This window comes from Panthera onca, chromosome C2, assembly GCF_046562875.1.
Source record: "Panthera onca isolate mPanOnc1 chromosome C2, mPanOnc1 haplotype 2, whole genome shotgun sequence".
Taxonomy (NCBI): domain Eukaryota; kingdom Metazoa; phylum Chordata; class Mammalia; order Carnivora; family Felidae; genus Panthera; species Panthera onca.
Window position 1 is genome coordinate 66,830,423 of NC_138347.1, and position 19,199 is coordinate 66,849,621.

Consider the following 19,199-nt stretch of genomic DNA (forward strand, 5'->3'; position numbering starts at 1 on the left):
CCTGGAGGAAGAAGAAAAGAATGAGACAGCAGTAATATTTGAAAAATGAATGGATGTTAATTTTTCAAATTTATGACAGATATCAAAAATCTGAGATGCATTATGGACTCAAAGCAAACTTAACAAAAGGTAAACTTCACCAAGATATATCAAAGACAAAGAGAATAATCTTAAAAGCAGAGGATAGAAAAAAAATAAGACTAATAGCAGACATTTTAACAGAAAAATAGAAAATGAAGACAATTGAGTGATTATGTGAAGGTACTAACAAAGAAAAGTACCTATAGAAAAAAAGCCTACACAGAATTCTATGCTCTACAAAAACACCCTTGAAAATATTGTCATGAAATTATAACAATTTAACATAATTTGCAGTAATTAGCAAATCTACTCTAATGAAAAAAATGAAGTGTTGCAGATTTTGAGTCTAGAGTTCTCTCTTGTCCAGCAAGAGAGCAGGTGCAGAATTGAATACAAGAGAGGCTGATGTCCAAGAGCGCTGAAGAAGGGTCCTTGCTCCATATTTATTAGGATCAGAAGTCTTAAAAACGTGATCGATGTGTAGAAAGAGACAATGAAACAGTGATCATTAACTCAACTGTTGAGAGAAAGGGGGCTTCGAAGATATGCAGTGTTAAGGGTTTGTGTCAATACAAAACAAAATCCGTGGCACCGAGCAGATGGCAGGCACCAGGCCCCGTGTCTGTTTATCTTAACTCGCCTGGGGGATAAGACAGAACATGCTACCTCAGGGTCAAGAAGGTACTTTTCTTTTGCTAATTAGCTCCAAGCAATTTCACCCTGCTGCAGTGGTCTGTTGCCCTGTGTGCCTTTTCTCAGACCCTTTCATCCCGTGGAAGCAGCTTTCTGCTTTTGTTCTATGCTGGGGGTACTTTCGCCTTATTTACCCATTCTCGGATGCTTTTGTCCTAAGCCTTGTTAACCCATTGGTGCAAAGCTCAGAGAATTCCTAAACTTACTCCCCACACTAAAGGAATTCTCTAAGGGAATGAAATTGATTATAAAAAAAAACAGAGATGTAGAAGGAATAAAGAACAAATATGGATAAATCTAGGGAATACTTTATTAAAATAATGACTTCTGGGAGTGTAATAAATTGAAAAATAATACACATGTAAGTTAAAAATAGGTAAAAGTTGGGATGAAGTCTCTGAATTAAGGTTCTAAGGTCCTTCTAGCTCCTAGGAAGTAACACAAGTACTAATTTACATTATAGTTCGATAAGTCATGGAAACATTTTATATTTATGTGGGTAACACTAAAAGAATAAATATATGTATAATGGATAAGTTAATAGAGAACTGAGATAACAAAATTATTAACTCAAAGTAAAAAATGAGGGGCACCTGAGTGACTCAGCTGGTTGAGTGTCTGACTTCAGCTCAAGTCATGATCTTGTGGTTTGTGGGTTCAAGCCCCATGTCAGGCTCTGTGCTGACAGATCGGAGCCCGGAGCCTGCTTCAGGTTCTGTGTCTCCCTGTCTCTCTGCCCTCCCCTGCTCTCTGTTTCTGTCTCTCTCTCAAATAAACATTAAAAAACATATTTTTTTTTTAATGTTTATTTTATTATTTTTGAGACAGAGAGAGACAGAGCATGAACGGGGGAGGGGCAGAGAGAGAGGGAGACACAGAATCGGAAGCAGGCTCCAGGCTCTGAGCCATCAGCCCAGAGCCCGACGCGGGGCTTGAACTCACGGACCGCGAGATCGTGACCTGAGCCGAAGTCGGACGCTTAACCGACTGAGCCACCCAGGCGCCCCAAAAAACATATTTTTAAAAAACAAAAAAGGAAAAGGTAATATTAAACAGATGGGGCAAATATAAAACAAGTAGATTAGTTCTAAAGTATGACAGCAATTATACTAAATGTAAACAGACTAAAGGAAAGAAATTTTTAAACTGTTAAAACAATGATATATTGTTACAAGGACACATTTTATTTTTTAATTTTTTTTAATGTTTATTTTTGAGAGAGAGTGAGTGAGCATGAGCAGGGGAGGGGCAGAGAGAGAGGGAGACACAGAATCTGAAGCAGGCTCCAGGTTCTGAGCTGTCAGCACAGAGCTCGATGTAGGGCTCAAACTTACGGACTGCAAGATCATGAGCTGAGCCAAAGTCGGACACTTAACCCACTGAGCCACCCAGGTGCCCTTACAAGGACACATTTTAAACTTAAGGTTATAGGAAAGTTGAACATAAAAAGAGAGGGCAGATATAGCATGTAAACCCTAAGCAAAAACAAACAAAACTGATATAGCTATGCTAATATCACACAAATTAGATGTCTTAGTTCAGCTGCTATAGCAAAAATACTATAGTCTGGACAGCTTAAACAAGTTTTATTTTTCATATTTCTGAGGCTGGAAAGTGCAAGATTAAGGCACCAGCAGATTTGGTGTCTAGTGAAGGACCATTTTCAAGATGGCCATCTTCTCACTGTGTCCTCATATAGTACAAAGGGAAAGAAAGATTTGTAGAGTCTCTTTCACAAGGACACTGCTCCTTTTCTTTAGCGTTTCACTCCCCACTGTTTTTAGAGAGCATGATTTTGGGAGGGGCAGAGAGAGAGGAGAGAGAGAATCTTAAGTAGGTTCCATGCCTGGTGTGGAACCCAGCACAGGGCTTGATCTCACTACCCTGGGATTGTGACTTCAGCTGAAATCAACAGTCAGATGTTTATCAGACTGAGCCACCCATACACCCCTAAGGTTCCACTTGTAAGACCTAATCACTTCCCAAAGCCTCTCCTTTCTAATACCATCACAAACATAAGAAGCAAAAGTAAGCAGGGGCACCTAGGTTGCTCAGTTAAGTGGTTAAGCGTCTGACTTTGGCTCAGGTCATGATCTCGCAGCTCATGGGTTTGAGCCCCATGTTGGGCTCTGTGCTGACTGCTTAGAGCCTAGAGCCTGCTTAAGATTTTGTGTCTCCTTCTCTCTCTGCCCCTTTCCTGCTTGCAGTTTGTCTCTCTCTCTCTCAAAAATAAATAACATTAAAAAAATTTTTTTAAAAGAAGTGAAAGTAAGCAAATAAAGAAGTATTAGTGAGGATAAAAAAATTTGAACGTGATTAACTTAATTGACATATATAGTACATTACACCCAACACCTGCATACCATACATTATTTTCAAGTATACATGAAGTATTTACCAAAATTGTACATTTGCTGACCATAAATCATTTTTCAATAAATTTCTGGGGATTATAATAATACTCAATATATTCTCTCACCCTGGAGAACTTAGCAAGATTATCAATAAAACATAAATAGGAAATCTCCTAAATACGTACTTAGTAAATAAACACCACACTTCTGAATAACATGTTAAAGGAGAAATCACTATTGAAGTTAGAATATATTTTAAGTTAAATCACAACTATGATACATCAAAACTTATGGAATGAAGCTAAAGCTGTATTTTAGAGGGATATGTATAGCTTTTGTTGCATTTATTAAAAAGTGAAGAAAAGCTGTAAATCAATGATCTTAGAATAAAAATTGAAAAATAGTGAATTAAACTCAGAAAGTAGAAGATAATAAAGATGTGAAGGTTAATTTTATGTGTTAACATGAGCTGAACTGTGGGATGCCCAGATATTTGGTCAAATATTATTCTGGTGTTTCTGTGAAGGTACTCTGGATGAGATTAATGTTCAAATAAGTAGACTGAGTAGAGTAGATTGCTCTCCCTAGTGTGAGCAGGCCTCATCGAATGAGTTGCCTGAATAGAACAAAAAGGCTGACTTTCCTCCAAGATAGGCTGACTACTTTCAAACTGGGACATCAGCTTTTTCCTGCCTCTGGACCTGAACTGAAACATCAGCTCTTCCTGGATCTGGGGCCTGATGGCCTTCAGATTGGGATTACACCATTGATTCTTCTAGTTCTCATGCCATTAGACTCAGACTAGAACTACATTATTGGCTCTCTGGGTTTCTAGTTTGCCAATTAACCTTACCAGTTAACCCTTCTAGACCTGTCAGCCTTCATAATCACATTAGCCAATTCCTTATAATAAATCTTTCTTTATAGGTACATCCTACTTGTTCTATTTTTCTAGAGAATTCTAATATAAAATATGAGAGAAAAAATTAAAATAAACATAAAAAGAGAATGTAGTACGTTAGCAAAAATGAAAGTTAATTCTGTGAAAACACTAATAAAACTGATGCATTTCTGGCAAGTCTGATCAAGAATCAAAGAGAACGCACAAAGGAACCCAACCTATTTGCATTCATCCCAGGAATACAAGATTGTTTTAACTTTTCAAAATAAATGGAATTTTCATATTAACAGGAATATGGAGAAAAAAACATATGACAATAAAAAGGTAAGTATTTGATAAAATGCACCTTCCCTTTGTGGTAAATAAAAATCTCTTGTTACACTAGAAGAAAGGAACTCTATTATTCTGAACTTTATTTACCCAAAAATATGAAAATATCCTCCTTAATGGTGAATTAATGTTTTTCTTCTGCATTCAGAAATAAGACAAAGATCCTATCATACAACCTCTTCCATTTAATATTGTGCAGCTATTGATAATATTAGTTGTTTAAAAAAGATGAGAAAGAATTGGAGGTCTCATATGTATCTTGTAGAAAAAAAATTGGTACAACCACTTTGGAAAACTACTTGGCATTATCTATTAAAGTTAAACATATTCTTACCCCATGAATCAGTATATACCTGACAGAAATGCATATGCATATTCACTAAAAGACATATACAAGCTTATTTATAGCAACATTACTATATTACCTGTCAGATGAATAAACTGTGGAATTGTCATACCCAAACAATGGAATACTATTACATTAATAAAAGTTAGTGAATTACTGCTATAAATATCATGTTCAAAAGTAGGAGCAGGACAGAAAAGGATATTTAATATATAATTCCACTCATATAAAATTCAAAAACAGATACTGATAACCTACAGTGTTAGAAGTCGGTAGTTACTTTTAATTTTTTTTAAAAGTGTATTCATTTTATTTTGTTTTTTTTTTTTTTTAATTTTTTTTCAACGTTTTTTATTTATTTTTGGGACAGAGAGAGACAGAGCATGAACGGGGGAGGGGCAGAGAGAGAGGGAGACACAGAATCGGAAACAGGCTCCAGGCTCCGAGCCATCAGCCCAGAGCCTGACGCGGGGCTCGAACTCACGGACCGCGAGATCGTGACCTGGCTGAAGTCGGACGCTTAACCGACTGCGCCACCCAGGCGCCCCTATTCATTTTATTTTGAAAGAGAGCATGAGCAGGGGAGGGACAAAGGGAGAGGGAGAGTGAGAATCCCAAGCAGGCTCTGCACTGTCAGTGCAGAGTTCTGTGCAGAGCTCAAACTCATGAACCCTGAGATCATGACCTGAGCTGAAATCAAGAGCCTTAACCCTTAACCGACTGAGCCACCCAGGTGCCCCAGAAGTCAGTAGTTACTTTTAGAGGATAAAGAGGAAACGGGAATGTTGACTCATTGAGGGCATGAAATAGGCTTCTGAGTGTCTTGTATTGTTTTTATTTTATTTCTTGTTTTTCAATTATATTTTTTGACCCAGGTAGTAATTTCATAGGTATATTCACTTCATAGTCATTTAAAGACACATCCATAATTTGTGTGCTTTTCTCTGTCCCTCAATAAAAATATTTATTAAACACGTATTCCTGATAAAAGAAATTTATTTAAGAAATGAATCAATTCATACTCTCTTAGCTATATATATTAAATATATAGAGAATCCAGGATCTAAGTAGGGAAATATTAGGGACATTGCCACTAAAGGCAAGAAGAAAACAAGGATGCTCACCTTCTCCACTGTTTTTAATACTATAGGATGTTTTAGTAATGCAGTTAAGAGAAGTGAAAATAATTAGAGTCATAAAATTGGAAAGAAAGAAGTGCAAGTCTCTGTTTTTGATTATGTGATAGTATATCCAAAATGCTTAATAAAATGAACACTAAAATGAGTATAAATAATAAAAAATTTTATAAGGTATTATACTAAAACCTAACCATAGAAACAATGCACTTTCAAAAAAAGATAATGAAGAGAAGATCCAACTTAAAATAGAAACCAAAAACTTCAAAGTGATTAGCTATAAAATTAATAATAAAATTTATATATGGAAAATATCAAACTTCCTGAAAGGTATAAAAGTATATTTGAAAAAGTGAAAGATATCCTTTACTCTTGGATAAGGTGACTTACTATTTTTTCCCATTTCTTGAAGTTTGCTCTTTTTATTTCTTGACTTTATAAAGTGAAATGCTTATATCAGTAAAAAATTCAAAAATTTTCCTCTTTTAATATGTATTTCTAAAACAATAATTTTTGTTCTTGATGAGGCTAAATCTGTATCTCACAAGTTTTAATATAAGGCATTTTTGTTCAGTTCTGTTTCATACTTTTCACTATAATTTCTTCTTTGACCATAATTATTTAGAAGTGTATTTTTTAGTTTCCAAAATAGTTTTGTTAATAACTTCTAATTTTATTTCATAGTTGTTAGGAAACATAGTATCTGTGATTTTGATTTTGTGGTATTTAATAAGTTAATAGATACTTATCAGATACCTATTTTCTTCAGATACTGTTCCAAGTCTTGATGATATAGTCAGAAAGTCACCTCCTTTGCCTTTACAGTACTTAAATTCTATTTTGAGGGATAAATGTTTAATATTATATTATATAGTAATATAATATATAATTAGATAAAATGTATATATAATATATTTTTGTGACTTGGGTGATATTCATGTTTTGCTGTGGTCAGACATATTACGTACGGATTGATCTTGTCTTGATTCATCATGGTCACAGAGTGTCCTTGTCAGATGTCTCTGGGTATCAGGAGCTTTTCTCTTTCTCAATTCTCTAAGTGATTCTAATATTTTTTTATACTTATTATATCATAATGTATAGTTATGTCAGTAAAGTATGACATTTTGAGGCTAGGTAGTTTATATTTTGTGATTTAATGAGGCTATTGCTGGTAATGTTTTATAAACAAAAAACTATCTTTCAGATGTTTCTATGAAAAAATATAGCATTTTAGATTATTATTTCATTACATCTTAGGCTTCCAATTTTGAAAGGTTATATTATTCATTCTCTTGCTAAGTGAGATTTTCTGAACTTTTTAGAGTTATAAACCTCCTTTCCATAGATTCCATAGGAATTGGTTTAATGATACATCATTTTCTATAGTATGCAAAAAGAGCTGATTTGAAGTTAAAAGGCATCTTAGTATAGTATTTATGATGTTTTATAAATTTTAACAAATATTTTTAAAGTTTACACTTACTTTTGACTTTTTTAATTTAGCAAGTCATTGTCATTTACTTTATTTCAATTTAGTATGTAAAGCTCAAATTTTTGCAAATCAATTTTAAAATTTACTGTGTAATTTAATGTTGAAACCTTTTTTATTTTAGTCATTCTGACAGGTGTAAGGTGGTATCTCATTGTGGTTTTGATTTGTGTTTCCCTGATGATTAGTGTTATTGAGTATCTTATCATGTCTCTGTTGGCCATCTGTATGTCTTTTCTGAAAAAATGTGTAGTTAGGTCCCCTGCCCACTTTTAGTCAGATTATTTTTTGGTGTTGAGTTATATAAGTTCTTCATACATTTTGTATATTAACCCCTTATTCAGATATCACGTACAAGTAACTTCACCAATTCAGTAGGTTGCCTTTGAAAATTAAAAATACAAATGGAGTGCCTGGGTGACTCAATCAGTTGAGTTCAACTCTTGATTTTGGCTCAGGTAATGATCCCAGTATTGTTGGATTGAGCCCCACGACAGGCTCTGCGTGTGGAGCATGCTTAAGATTCTCTCCCTCTCCCTTTGCCCCTCTCCCTAGCTCATCCTCCCTCTCTCTCTCTCTCTCTCTCTCAAAAAAAAAAAAAGCATATGATCCAATAATTCCACCACTGGGTATTTACTCAAATAAACCAATTATACTAACTCAGAAAGATATGTGCGCCCGTGTTTATTGCAGCATTATTGACAATAGCCAAGATATGGAAGCAACCTAAGTATTCATCAATAGACAAATGAACAAGAAAGTTGTGGTATATATACACAATGGAATATTTGTAATCATAAAAAAGATGTGATTGTTACATTTGTGATAACATGGATAGACCTAGAAAGTATTATGCTAAGTGAAAGAAGTCAGATTGAGAAAGAAAAATACCATATGATTTTACTCATATGTGGAATCTAACAAAACAAATGAATAAACAAACAAAAAACAGAATCGGACCTATAAGAACAAATTGATGATTGCCAGAGAGGAGAGGGGTGGGGGATGCGCCAAATGGGTGAAGGGGAGTGGGAGATACAGGTTTCCAATTATGGAATGAATATGTCACAGAAATAAAAGGCACAGCATAGGGAATATAGTCAATGATACTGTAATAGAGTTGTATGGTGACAGGTGGTGGTTACACTTGTGATGAGCATAGTATAACATATAAAGAAGTTGAATTATTATGTTGTACACCTGAAATTAATGTAACATTCTGGATCAACTGTACTCAAATATTTTTAATTAAAAAATAAAGTTAAAAATAAAACCTTTAAACATGTTATAGCTTCAAATATACATTTATTTCATAATACGATATTTGAAAAATTTACATTTCCAGTTAAAACTAGCTCATTTATTTTTGTCATTTTTTTGTGTCCTATTATAAAATGTTGAGGTAAGTGATTAGGTCTCAGGATGATATATAGGAGTAGATTATAACCACCACTCTATTTTCTGTTTTTACCTCTGATGTTTTAGAATTATTGAAACATTTTTATGTATTGTGTAAGAATGTTTATCAGGGAAATACTACTGTGTTTTAGTAAAATCATCTTAAGGCAGATTTGTGGAAAATATTATCATTATTTGAGCACTGGCCCATTTTTATCCTTCCTGTTTTTTTAAACTAATGACAGAGTAAATATAACAATATAACTACAAATAATAACTCAGAATTATATGATAATAAAAATCAACATGGCTAGCAGTAATTAGCCAAATGAGTTGAATATGATCATCTATTAATCATTATCTGTTCTCAAATACTTCTTTTTTAAACTGAAAACATGTATTTTGTTGTCTTCTTTATTGATTTATAAATATCAACCATTTTTAATGATGTGAACCTCTAGAATATGTTTGTGAACTTTTTATGGTTCATAAATCACCAGTTTAAAATACATAACTCACCCACTCTCTGTATGGCTTATTTCACTTAGCATAACACCCTCCAGTTCCATCCACGTTGCTACAAAAGGCCATATTTCATTCTTTCTCATTGCCACGTAGTACTCCATTGTGTATATAAACCACAATTTCTTTATCCATTCATCAGTTGATGGACATTTAGGCTCTTTCCATAATGAGAGCCAAAGCATAAGAGACTCTTAAAAACTAAGAACAAACTGAGGGTTGATGGGGGGTGGGAGGGAGGGGAGGGTGGGTGATGGGTATTGAGGAGGGCACCTTTTGGGATGAGCACTGGGTGTTGTATGGAAACCAATTTGACAATACATTTCATATATTGAAAAAATAAAATAAAGTAAAATAAAATAAAATAAAATAAAATAAAATAAAATACATAACTCCAAGAGAAAGTTGGATTTGATATAAAGAAATTAGAAACCAATTTGTGGCCATATTTTTGCAGTACATAGAACTGAATGGCATGTACATTAGTCATTAAACTTATCCCATTTCACCCTTTATTTCATCTTCATTTTCTATTCCATTTTTCTTTGTTCCAATTTTGTCATTTCTTTTTCTGTTCTTATATATTTATGTTTCCTCAATTTCTCTTTGGAACGAGGCAGATTTCATTGGTAAATATTTTATATTGAACTAGAGTTTATTTGCCATTTTTTTAAATAGGAAATATATATTCAGGCTCTAGAAAAATTGATATTCTAAATAAAGTTGTGTTTTGTGTTATGATTTTGCTTTATTGTATTAACATTAAGCTTTATTTGGATCAAGTAAAATTAATGTTGGAATTACAAAAATTATTGTTCTAATGTTTTCCAGTTGCTGATAGGTTATGAAAATGGTACTGTAGTATTCTGGGACTTGAAATCTAAAAGAGCAGAACTGAGAGTTTATTATGATGAGGTAAGTGATTTCTACTGAAATATTTGAAAAGGATATTATAACTTTGTGCCTGTTTTCTACTCTAAGCTTTGTACATTACCAAGTTTTATCATTGGGAAACTGCCTGGTTCTGACCCAGTGCCTCATATTGACCATTGGCATTTGCACAAGTTTTAACTCTGGATTGTTCTCCTGAATGAGAATTCTCCATTGACTGTTTTTGGGTCCCTTTTGGCATCTTATATACATTGATGCCTAATATCTATCCTTTTCCTTCTTTAGGTTTTCCATGGTTATGTCTTGCCTCACTCAGTACCCTTAAGATCTTTAAAGACACTATTCACAACTTCCTTAGAAAATTCTTTTTCTGTGGCAGAGAATTTAAGAGATCAGTTTGAAAGGCCTTATCATACAATACTTGCCTTCTCAGAATAAAGATTGATTTTGTAAATAGTAATACTTAAGAGTCAGTATGATCTTGAAGGAAGTTTTATTGTACATAGTTGAGACCATTAGGTTTTCATTTAGAGAAAGCAATGAACTGCTGTTTATCAGAGAATAGACTCTGCATTAATACTCTAGTTGTTTAAAGATTGATTCTATACCATTAATGATTTCCCCTTTCAGAAGAACCTAATATGAAGATAGGTTGGGGCAAAAAGTGAAAAAGGGTAATTACCTCTTATAGTTGTGGATATAAATGTAAGCTCTCAATTCAATTTTAAAAATAGTAAAGTAGGGAGAGTTAGGAAAATACAGGTCAAATAATCATTATCTGGTATCACCCGCACTTATATGGGAAGAATGCAGAAGAATTTAAGGCAACACTGAGATAAATAGAAAAATTAAAAAAAACCACATTTCTTCATGTTCTACCTCCCATCCTTTCATAACAGTTGAATTTTTAAATTTGATGCTTAAAGATAGAAGCTTTTGGCTATTTCATAACCACACACACACACAATTTGTTTCTTAGTGGTTCTTGCAAACTAAGATTTTATGGTATATACAAGATAATTCTCATAGTGACAGAGTTCAGAAGTACTCAGTTGGGTAATTTGGTCATGATTGGTGGAAGATACCCTGCAGGTGATGTCATACATTTATGCTCTGTGTGATGAACTTCTATTGCATCTTGAATCATAAGGAGAGAAGTCCCTAGGGAGCTAAGCTAGATTTTTCTTTTGTTAAATACACAAAATATAAAGATGACTAGTAGCTAGATAAAAGTACAAATATGATCTGAGTATTTAGCCAATTGGAAATAGAGTAGGCCATTGAAAAAGGAAATCCAGAGCAAAATGCTGACTCAGCTGGTTTTTTTATGCCCTAAAACAGTGTAGAAGGAAGAGTTCTAACCTTAAAAAGTGAGCAAAAACAACTTTTAGTGAAATTTTCAAATAAACATTAACAATGTTTAAGTCAGTAGAGTATTACACTACACCTACTTTATACCTAAAAATCATTTTAAATATTGACTTATATATATATGTAAGTATATACATATAATCTATTTACTGTGATGCATAATTATATATCCTATCATTTTAATGGAGATAGTTATATATATCATTTTACTGCCAAACTTTTAAGACTTTCCTCAGCACTTTTTACCTCTTGTATTTAGAATTTACTTGTAATACTATTATGAAATGGTTTCTAATAAGTCACCAATGACCTCTTCATTATTTAAATAGTGACCCCTTCATAGTCTTTTAAGTTTCTCATTAAACCTGTGGCTTTACATCAGCCCCTCCTTCTTAAAATTGTGTCTTCCCTTGTCTGTGTCTTTCTACCTCATTTTTTGCCCCTCCTTTCTCCATCACTTCTTTCCTTAGTTTTCCTTTAAATTATAGACACTCTTCAGGATTCTATATCTTTACCCTCTTGATTTCTTCTCCAGTTTACATTTGTATTCATGTCTTTTTCCCATCATTTCAAATATTAATTTTATGTTAATAAATTTAAAATCAATGTATCTCTAACCCTTATTTTCTCCTGAGCTCTTGATCCATGTATCTAACAATCTATCACATAAGTCCAGATAAATATCTCATTGACACTGAATTTACATTTAAAGACCTAAACCTTGTTCTGTGTTCTCTTTTTCAGTTTTTAAATTTTGATTATTTATTCCAGTTTGTAACCCTTAGAGTCATATTTGATCTTTCTTCTTTACATATCCTATGCTATCAGTTTTGTAGTCTCTTGATTCTGTTATATTGCCTATCATTCATTTCCTCTCTTTTTTTCATTCCCACATTCAATGTTCTAATCTAGGTTGTTATCTCTTGCCTGGAAGACTATGATAGCCTTTTAACTAATTGCATTTCCTCTGATATCTTACCTTTTCAGTATCTTTCACTAACAAGATTATCATTTTAAGACACAGATCATGTAATTCTCTACCTCAGAAACTTTGAATGGCTCCCAATTATCAACAATACAAAATCTCTATTCCTTGACAGGAGATTTAAGATCCCAATGTTATCTTTTCTTTTTAGTTTAATGCCATGAATCTTTATAAGCACTCCTCACACTTAAGGCATATTGCTATCTGCTAAACATACCATTTATTTTCCACCTCCAAGCCTTTGCTCCAGCTTATTCCTTGTCGTGAACTCCCTTCTTTCCTCTTTTGCATATCAAAATCCTATTAACTTTTTAGCCACTGGAAAGCTATTTGGACTACGTAACTAGCCCCTTGATGAATAGCCATCGATGAATTGAAAGGTTTGTTTTATAAATCCAACATAGTTTTCAGAAATAACTATATGAATTTACTCCCACGTTAGCTGTGACATTTTTGTTTCATTACATCAATATTTCTAAATAATCTCTTACAGTGAAAACCCTCAGAGTTTGACATGACGATAACCTTTTAATTCCTTGAGTAGCCACTGATTTTCCTTTTTCATATTGATATCTGCTTTTTGGGTTTCCTTTTTCTTTTTTGTTGTAGAGAGAAACTCAATCACAGCCATCGAGTTGACCAAACTAACTAGTGTTTTATCTTCCGTATTTTATTTTCTATCTTTTTAAAAATTCTTCTTGTATTAGTTATATTATATTTGTGTGTGTTTTTGTTTTTTGCTTTGTTTCATTTTTGGTTTTTCTTCAGAACCTTAAGGTCCTTTTTTAAGAAAGGAGTAGGGTATAATCAAATTAATAGAAATTGGGTACTTACCCATTAAATGTATTCAAATGCCAGTTCTTCAGTGATGCACTATTTGGCCTTCTCTAATAACAAACTGGTTTTAGATTCCTATTCTTACCTATAAGTGTACAATAAGTATATATCTTTCATGGCACTTAGACTTATTTTGCTTTTATGTTGTAGCTATTATTTTTGTACTTGTCTTCCCCAGTAGGTAGGAAGAAATTCAGTAAGATAGGAAGAAGGGTTAGGGCTGGAGATGATCTCTCTGCCTCCATCATTCATAGCAAAGCAGTCTGAGAGAACTTTACATTGAGTTCATCAAGTTAACACGTAAAAGTTAAAACATTTCCCTTGATCTACCCAAAATAGTGAGAATGAGCAAAGGAAAAGATGAAGAGTATTTTCCTCTAACTGCCTCTACTGAACCCTGGCAAAAAAAAAAAAAAAAAAAGTCTTTAGTAATGAAGACCAGGATGAGAGAGAAAATAAGTCCAGGGTTCCATGTTGTCTTTTCATTTAATTAAATCTTACCTATCTTGAGGTACAGCTCATATCCTATGTCCTTTTATGATGTATTTAATGATTACTCTAGCCATCAATTATCTCTAACTGTAATAATACTTACAGTTTGGAAAACAAACAATAAATTAGTTTTAAATACACATATCTTAGTATATGGTGTTTGTGTGTGTGTGTGTGTATCTTAGTTTTATATGCAAATATATATGCATATTTATGTTAAAAGTTCCAAACAATAACTATTATTAATATTCATTTATTTCAGTCTTCCCTATTTTGCAGTTTTGAAAGTTCCTTTAAGGAAAGGGTAATGTTGTACATATCTGTTCAGCTTTTATGCATTATCCAAAGTCCATATAAACTTTATGATTTAGAAAGAATACCAAGCTGTGGAAATATATGATAACATTATTATTCATACAACAGATATTGAGTATCTATTTTATGCAAGGCACTGTGCTACCACTGGGAATAAAACAATATGTGAAACTGGAATAATTACTTGTTAATTTTATGTATTTCACATCTTCAGAGTGAAATTAGAAGTATAAAAAAAGATTTAAATCCTTCTTCCTTAAACCCTAAATTGCCAAGTCAATTAAATAATTCATGTTAGAAGCAATATGGTAAAATGATTGAGAATGTGGGTTTTGTGGTTGGATAGACCTTGGCTTTGAATTGTGTGACCTGAACAAGTATATCAATCTCTGTAGGCCTATTTCACCATGTGCAAATTGGAAAAAATAATACCTTTTTAATAAAATTAATAGAGTTAATATAAAGTGTTTTCCAAGGGGTCTAGCACATAGTAAGCCCTCAGATGGTAGCTCTTATGTAAATTATTTTTTAAATTGGCTACTTTAGGTGAAAGTAGGCCTCTACCTTTCCAGAAATCATATTCAGATAACCTTGCTTTTATTTCTATGTAAATAATTTTTCAAATAATCATATAGGATACAGGGAGGACATAGAATTTATAACAAAAAGTTCTAGGCTATAATGATATTATGAAATGTACCTAACTTTTATCTCAGGAGATTATTTTTTGTAGTTTTCTATAAGCTTATAGAGGACTAGAGCTAAAGGTAGTATGATCTGGGTCAGAAAAATTATGTATGTTTATTAAGTATTGTTGGTATAATTTTATTTCAGAATATATTTCCTTTGGAATATAGAATGCTATAACATATCAACTTTCCCCCTCCCCACTTGTTTTTAATTGCTGTTTCATTAGGCTATTCATTCAATTGATTGGCATCATGAGGGCAAACAATTCATGTGCAGCCATTCAGATGGTAGCTTGACTTTATGGAACCTGAAAAGCCCAAGTCGTCCTTTCCAGACTACAATTCCACATGGTAAGGTGTATGCTTTCCAAAGAAATAAACTCTGGAGATATAGTGCCTAGACTTGAAGTGGAATAGGTGGGATCAGTGTGTTTGAAAGAAAGTAATAGGATGTAACTTCTGATTTTAAATACCTCTTTATACCTCCTTCAGATCCCCACATTATACTCCAAACTTTCTGTACTTCCCCTCCCCTGTGTCTATCCACTTTCCTACTTTGTGATACTTATATAGAGACCTTTCCAACCAAAACTGAATGATGGATGGTTGATGTATCTGAAGCACAGGAGATAATGTAGAAAATCTGTCCAGTTTTAAGGGTTACAGAGATAGTGAGAATGACACCATATAGATCTGACCTTCAGACCTAATTCCTAAACTGGTTTATAGTTTGTCATTTTCTAGATTCTCTCACTTATTTCCATTTCTACCATTTGATTCCATTAAATTATAAGAACTATGGTTTTCATTGTAGATTATATTTCTTATTATCTTCCTTATCAAAAGGATGTATTTAAGGTTTATATTGTACCTGTCTCACTGGGCAGAACAAAAAGTTCAAATGTATGAGTATCTTTTATTCAGATGACCATTTTATTTCTGAGAATATTGGTAGTGATCTGAGTTCCATGTTTACCTTATATCATTGGTTGTAAGAATAGAGAGGTCAAAACCTAGCAGTTAATCAAACACAGTCTATTTTATATTTTCTGAGCATTTATTATAGTGTCAGATTTAGAAAATTTAGTATTATTTCTTTATAATGAATGACCCATAAACCACAAGATCCACTTATTCCATCTTGTGTTGGTCTGTCCTTTTTTGTATCACATTTGCATGTTCCATTTACAAATTATTAAATTATTACAACATTTAACCTAGCAGCTTTACTTAGAGATTACTTTGCATTTACTCACTTACTTTCAGATGCTTCATTTACAGATTGCCAGTATAGAAACCTTGGATAGTTATTTGCTATACCTCCCACTCAGATTTAAATATTTATTTCTATGATGAGTTTACTTTTTTCCTCCCCCTAAAATCCTTATGCCTTTTTTTTGTATGTGTGTAATATGATTTATTCATAAATTTTCTGTTTACTTCTATTCTTCTTGACTGTCAACTTCTATACGAGTTCTTTTTGGCTGGATTAGATATTTAATACTTTCATATGTTTCACCATATCCATATTTATAAGTTAGAGTTGTTTTCTGTACAGTTGACCCTAGAACAGTATGGGAGATGAGGCACGGATCCTCATGCAGTTGAAAATCTACGTATATATAACTTTTGACTCCTCCAAAACTTGTCTAATAACAGCATACTGTTGACTAGAAGCCTTACTGATAAACACAGTCAATTAATACGTATTTTGTATGTTATATGTATCATATACTGTATTCTTACAATAAGGCAAGCTGGAGAAAAGGAAATGTTATTAAAATCATAGAAAGACAAGATATATTTACAGTACTATATTTATTTTTAAAAATCTATTCCTTTGAATCACTAGGTTTTTTTTTTAAAGCTTATATATTATTTATTTTGAGAAAGAGAGGGTGGGGGAGGGAGGGGCAGAGAAAGAAAGGAGAAAGAGAATCCTAAGCAAACTCTGTGCTGTCAGCACATAGCCTGACTCGGGTCTCAATCCCATGAATCATGAGATCATGACCTTACCTGAGATCAAGAGTTGGATGCTTAATGGACTGAGCCACCTAGGCAGCCCTGAATTAGTTTTATGTTTTTTGGGCAAATACCTAATAGTGCAATTGCTGGATTAAAGGGTAGTTCTATTTTTAACTTTTTGAGGAATCTTCATATTGTTTTCCGGAGTGACTTGTACACCTGAAACTAATATTATACTGTATATTAACTAACTGGAATTTGAATAAAAACTTTTAAAAAATCTTTACATGAGTAGACCCACACAGTTCAAACCCATGCTGTTCAAGAGTCAACTATAATTCTGTTTTCCTGTTGAAAGGGCTAAAATTCTGTTCACAGGTTGTTGAAAACATCAGCACCTGTCTCATAACATATAGATTAAGTTAAATACCATTGCCTCACCATAGTTAAGCAGACATCAGTGATTTTTACAATAAAGGCATTCATTGTCATATTTATCTATATTCTTCAGGTTCATTTTGTTACATTTCACCTATTTTTATTTTAGAAAATAAAAATTTTTCTAAGTAGTACTTTAGCTGTATTCTATAAGTTTTGATATTAATTTTATTAAAAAATTTTAATTTTCATTAATATTCAGTTTGAGGTATTTTCTAATTTCTATTATAATTTCTTTGATGTCTGAGTTAGACATTTGTTTTATAATTTCTAAAAATGTGTTTTGTTATAGATTTGGAAACTAACTGTAGTCTGAGAATGTGGCGTGATACTAGTTCTACAAAATTTACTGTGATTTGCTTTATAATTAGACATAAACAAATAATTACTACAAAGTTCCAAGTACGCTTGAAAAGAATACATTTCCAATACAAAGGTCAAACTTGAAATTGTGTTTTCTTTGTATTTTAAATCTTTGCTAAGTTTTTATTGTTTGATTTCCCAATTTTGAGAGAGGTAAGTTAAAATTCTATTATTATAGATTTTTCCCTGTAATTCTGTTCATTTCTGCTTTATATACTTTAAAAATCAAGTAGGTCGAGGTGATTGATAATATTAATCAGATCCTCTGATTTTAGTGATACTTGACTAGTGTTATCAATTTCTGAGAGAATGGTATTAAAATTTCCTACAGAGTATGGAATGACCATTTTTTACTTTAGTTCTGTCGTTTTTTGTTTCATGTATTTTTTGAGGCTTAATTGTTAGGCATCCATTATGTCTCCTATAGAGGGCATATAGTTGGGTCTTTTTTATTTTTAATGTTTATTTATTTTTGAGAGAGAGCACATGAGCAGGGGAGGGGCAGAGAGACCGGTTGGCAGAGGATCTGAAGCAGGCTCTGTGCTGACAGCAGTCACAAACCATGAGATCATGACCTGATCCAAAGTTGGACGCTCAACCAGTTGAGCCACCGAGGTGCCCCAGTTGGGTCTTTTTTTTTCATCTCTATCATTTAGTCAAAGTATTTTGTCCATTAATATTAAATGTAATTGGGGCGCCTGGGTGGCTCAGTCGGTTGAGCGTCCGACTTCGGCTCAGGTCATGATCTCACAGCTCGTGAGTTCAAGCCCCGAGTCAGGCTGTGTACCGACAGCTCAGAGCCTGGAGCCTGCTTCTGCTTCTGTGTCTCCCTCTCTCTCTGCCCCTAACCCACTCGCATTCTGTCTCTGTCAAAAATAAATAAACATTAAAAAAAAGTATATATATATATATGTATATATATAAAATGTAATTACTGATTGAATTGGATTTGGGCACACCAAGTTATTTGTTTTCTGTTGGTCCGATGGTTTTTTTTTGTTCCTTTCATCGTTCTTTTTTTTTTTTTTTTTTTTGTCTTCTGGATTATGTGAAAGTTTTTATTAGAATTTCCTTCTAATTTACATGTAGGCATTTTATCTTAAGACATTTTTTTGATCAGTTACTCTAGGGATTACAGTATACTTCTTTAACTTTTCACAGTCAATTAGAGTTAACATTGTAGCACTTTATGAAAAAATGTAGAAGCTTCATAATCATATATATTTATTTACATTTATACTATTATAATAGTTATATATGTTCTAAATACACTGTTGTAATTTTTGCTTTAAGTAGTCTTAAGTATTTTTTTAATTAGAAGGAAAATATTCTGTATTTTATTTATAATTTTCTTAATATAATTTTGTATTTATGAAGTTTTGTAATTTCATTTGTTCTTGAAGATACAGCAACATCATTTGGCATTTCACTTACCTTCCTTTATCTAAAAACTCTTCTCTTTTTTTCTTTTATTCTTGAAGCACATTTATGATGCATGTAAATTTCTGGGTTGACAGTTTGTATATGTGTGTGTGTTGTTTTTAAGGTGCTGAATGAACGCTTTAAAAATGTTCCATTATTTTCTGGTTTACAGTGTTTC

The 19,199-nt window shown here is 32.8% G+C and overlaps 1 protein-coding gene across 10 annotated transcripts in view; it reads left to right on the top strand.

Moving 5' to 3' along the window:
- The window catches only part of STXBP5L (syntaxin binding protein 5L), a 380,897-nt gene that overhangs the window by 163,747 nt on the left and 197,951 nt on the right, over positions 1–19,199 (top strand). For all 10 annotated transcript variants that reach the window (XM_060639858.3, XM_060639856.3, XM_060639862.3 and 7 more), the window contains exons 8-9: positions 10,085–10,168; positions 15,061–15,184. In XM_060639858.3, coding sequence (XP_060495841.3) covers positions 10,085–10,168; positions 15,061–15,184 — 208 coding nt within the window. The remainder of the gene's footprint in view (positions 1–10,084; positions 10,169–15,060; positions 15,185–19,199) is intronic.